Source organism: Austrofundulus limnaeus, unplaced genomic scaffold (assembly GCF_001266775.1).
Source record: "Austrofundulus limnaeus strain Quisiro unplaced genomic scaffold, Austrofundulus_limnaeus-1.0 Scaffold223, whole genome shotgun sequence".
NCBI lineage: Eukaryota > Metazoa > Chordata > Actinopteri > Cyprinodontiformes > Rivulidae > Austrofundulus > Austrofundulus limnaeus.
Genome location: NW_013952625.1, coordinates 284,136 through 286,734, shown reverse-complemented (window position 1 = coordinate 286,734; position 2,599 = coordinate 284,136). Strand labels below are relative to the sequence as shown.

The following is a 2,599-nucleotide window of genomic DNA, read 5'->3' as shown; positions in this document are numbered from 1 at the left end:
ATCGGGTAGTCTGGGTCCTCCGGAGGACCCGGCCTGTCGTTTTGGACACAGCCAATATTAAATTACATTTACATGTTCACAATTATACACCAACTGTTGGAAAAGTTCAGCCAGACACTGATACTTCCTGTAATTAAATCATAGCTAACACACACACACACACACACACAAACTTGTTTTTTATATCCTTGTGGACCCCGTCCATTGACTTCCATTCATTTTTTGGTAATTTTATATCCTAACCCTGACCACCAACCCTAACCTCACAGGTACCTTCCTGACCCTAAAACTAACCTAAACTCAATTCACACCTTGGTCCTAAAGCCAACCCCCACACCTAAAATCAGCCTCCAAAGTTGTGGGGCCCAGGCTTTGGGCCCCACAAGGAGCACCCGGTCCCCACAATGCTGCATTTTCCTTGAACATGGGCCCCACAATGTAGGAAAAACAAGGACACACACACACACACACACACACATGCGTTTGTTCTTCAACCCTGTGGGGACCATACATTGACTACCATTCATCTTTTTAGACTTTGTAGCCTAAACCTGACCAGTTACCCTAAAATTAACCTCACAGGTACTTACCTGACTCTAAAACTAAACTACACCTTGGTCGTCAACCTAGCCCCCCACTCGTAATTTACATTTGGACCAGTGGGAACTAGGCATTGGTCCCCACAATGCTGTTTTTTTTTTAATTTTCCCACGTTGTAGGAAAAACCTGTCCACACACAAGTCAGTTAGTTTGACCAGTCACTGTTTTTCCAAGAACCTCCTGCTTAGTGAGTGACCACAGGACCTCTATTTGAAGGGAATGGAGACTTTGTTTTGTAAATCTGCTTCTTTGTTATTGCAACCCTAACCCTCATAACTAAGCCTTCACTAACCCAGTTCACATCTTAATCCTAAACCTAACCACTAAACCAAAACTGGTGTTCATCATATTAGGACCAGGCTTTGGTTCCTAAAAGGGTTGCTGGTCTTGACAAGGTACAGTAGGTGTTTGGTCCTGGTGTTCCATGTTTGCTGTGAGTCCTGTCAGGTGTGGTAGACTCAGATCTCTATTGTACTGCCAACAGAGGCACTTAGTTTCAATCACTGAGTCCAACAATCATATTTGGTACATCTGATCCATACTTCATAAAATGAATGCCGTTTTAAATTAAAAGACTGACTTTGTCTCCTTTGGTTTGTCTTCAAGTTCCCTCCACAGTGGAGGATCTCATTGCACCCAACATGACAGAAACCTCCGTCACTCTAACCTGGACCAAGCCCCAAGGAAACCTGGGTTTCTACTCGATTCRAACTGGAAATCTTTACAAGGAAACCAAGGATGTGCATTTCGAGTTTGGTGGTCTGGCCCGTGGTACCTGCTACACGTTCACTGTCATCACCATAGTAGATGACAGGTCCTTGCAGAGCAAAGCAGCCTACGTTTCCCAGTGTACCAGTGAGTTCACATCAGAACCAATGCTTCTGTATTTTTAACTAGAAAGAGTCCAAATTAAATGGGATTATCTTCCTCGTGTTGTAAATGAGGAACTTTTACAGCTCTTTTTTTCCGTCACGTTATCTAAAATTCAAATGAGCAGAGGCAAATCAGGCTCTTGGCTGACCGGAACTGACGGCTGCAGTTTCTCTTGATGTCGGTTTCCAGTAACCACATAGGGATGCTTTGTGTGTTTTTATCTTTCTCTGTTTGTTGTTTGTATCAGAGCCCGGCGTCGTGTTYGACCTGAGAACACAGAATAACACTTACACGTCAGTGTTTCTTCTGTGGAGTCCACCTGATGGAAACTACACGGGCTTCTTGGTGAYGGCTTACAACAACTCTATGTACGTAAAACATATTTTAGGTGTTAAATCATATTGGTTCTTCTTTTTAACTTTTCCTTTAATCCCTACTATCAGCCACCACACTAAAAATATCCAACTTSGTTTTTTTGGGATGAAAAACAATTTTTCAGTTGAAAAAACTAAGTGTGACGTATTGGGGACAATAGTTTAAGTCCAATCCAAAAAACCAAGGCAGCTGTAACCTTAAACATTATTTTGTGAGTTGTCAGTACTTCTACCTCTAAGCTGTGGGTCATTGCAACAGATGAAAGTGCTGCTAACTTACATGCTTTTGTTGTGAAATGTGAGAAAGACAACTTTTGAAGTTGGCTTTTGAGTTGAAGACAGAGTGAACTACTCGGACATGGAGCTCGCAGAGATAACTTTTGTTCTTATACGTCTGGTTTGTATTTATCCAATCCAATCTTTTAGTGTTAATAATGTTTAAAAAAAGAACAAAATAGGCCGAAAGAGAATTTGAAAATATTTGTTTCCCTTTTCCTGTTTCTTCCTCCTATCAGCTCAGATGTCAGAGTTCTGGCTCCGCCTCTTTGTTGCAGAAATGGATAATTTTCTGAAAACTCACCTCTGAAAAAGACAAACACTTTAATCTGTGATTCATGAACCATTTTGAGTTTTGTTCTGTTGTCACATTCAGGCTTGATTTAGCATCTGTGTTAAGTTTTAGCTACTGACTGTAGCTGACACCATGACTGAGAGGTCTGTGTCACAGAAGTATAGAGGGAAAATGGCCAGGA

At 41.6% G+C, this 2,599-nt stretch overlaps 1 protein-coding gene across 1 annotated transcript in view; it reads left to right on the top strand.

The window, feature by feature from the left end:
* Positions 1 to 2,599, top strand: part of LOC106525320 (receptor-type tyrosine-protein phosphatase eta) — a gene marked incomplete at its 3' end in the record, with an annotated part of 12,262 nt that overhangs the window by 4,387 nt on the left and 5,276 nt on the right. The window contains 2 exon segments of the mRNA XM_014019512.1: positions 1,207 to 1,455; positions 1,721 to 1,841. Coding sequence (XP_013874966.1) covers positions 1,207 to 1,455; positions 1,721 to 1,841 — 370 coding nt within the window.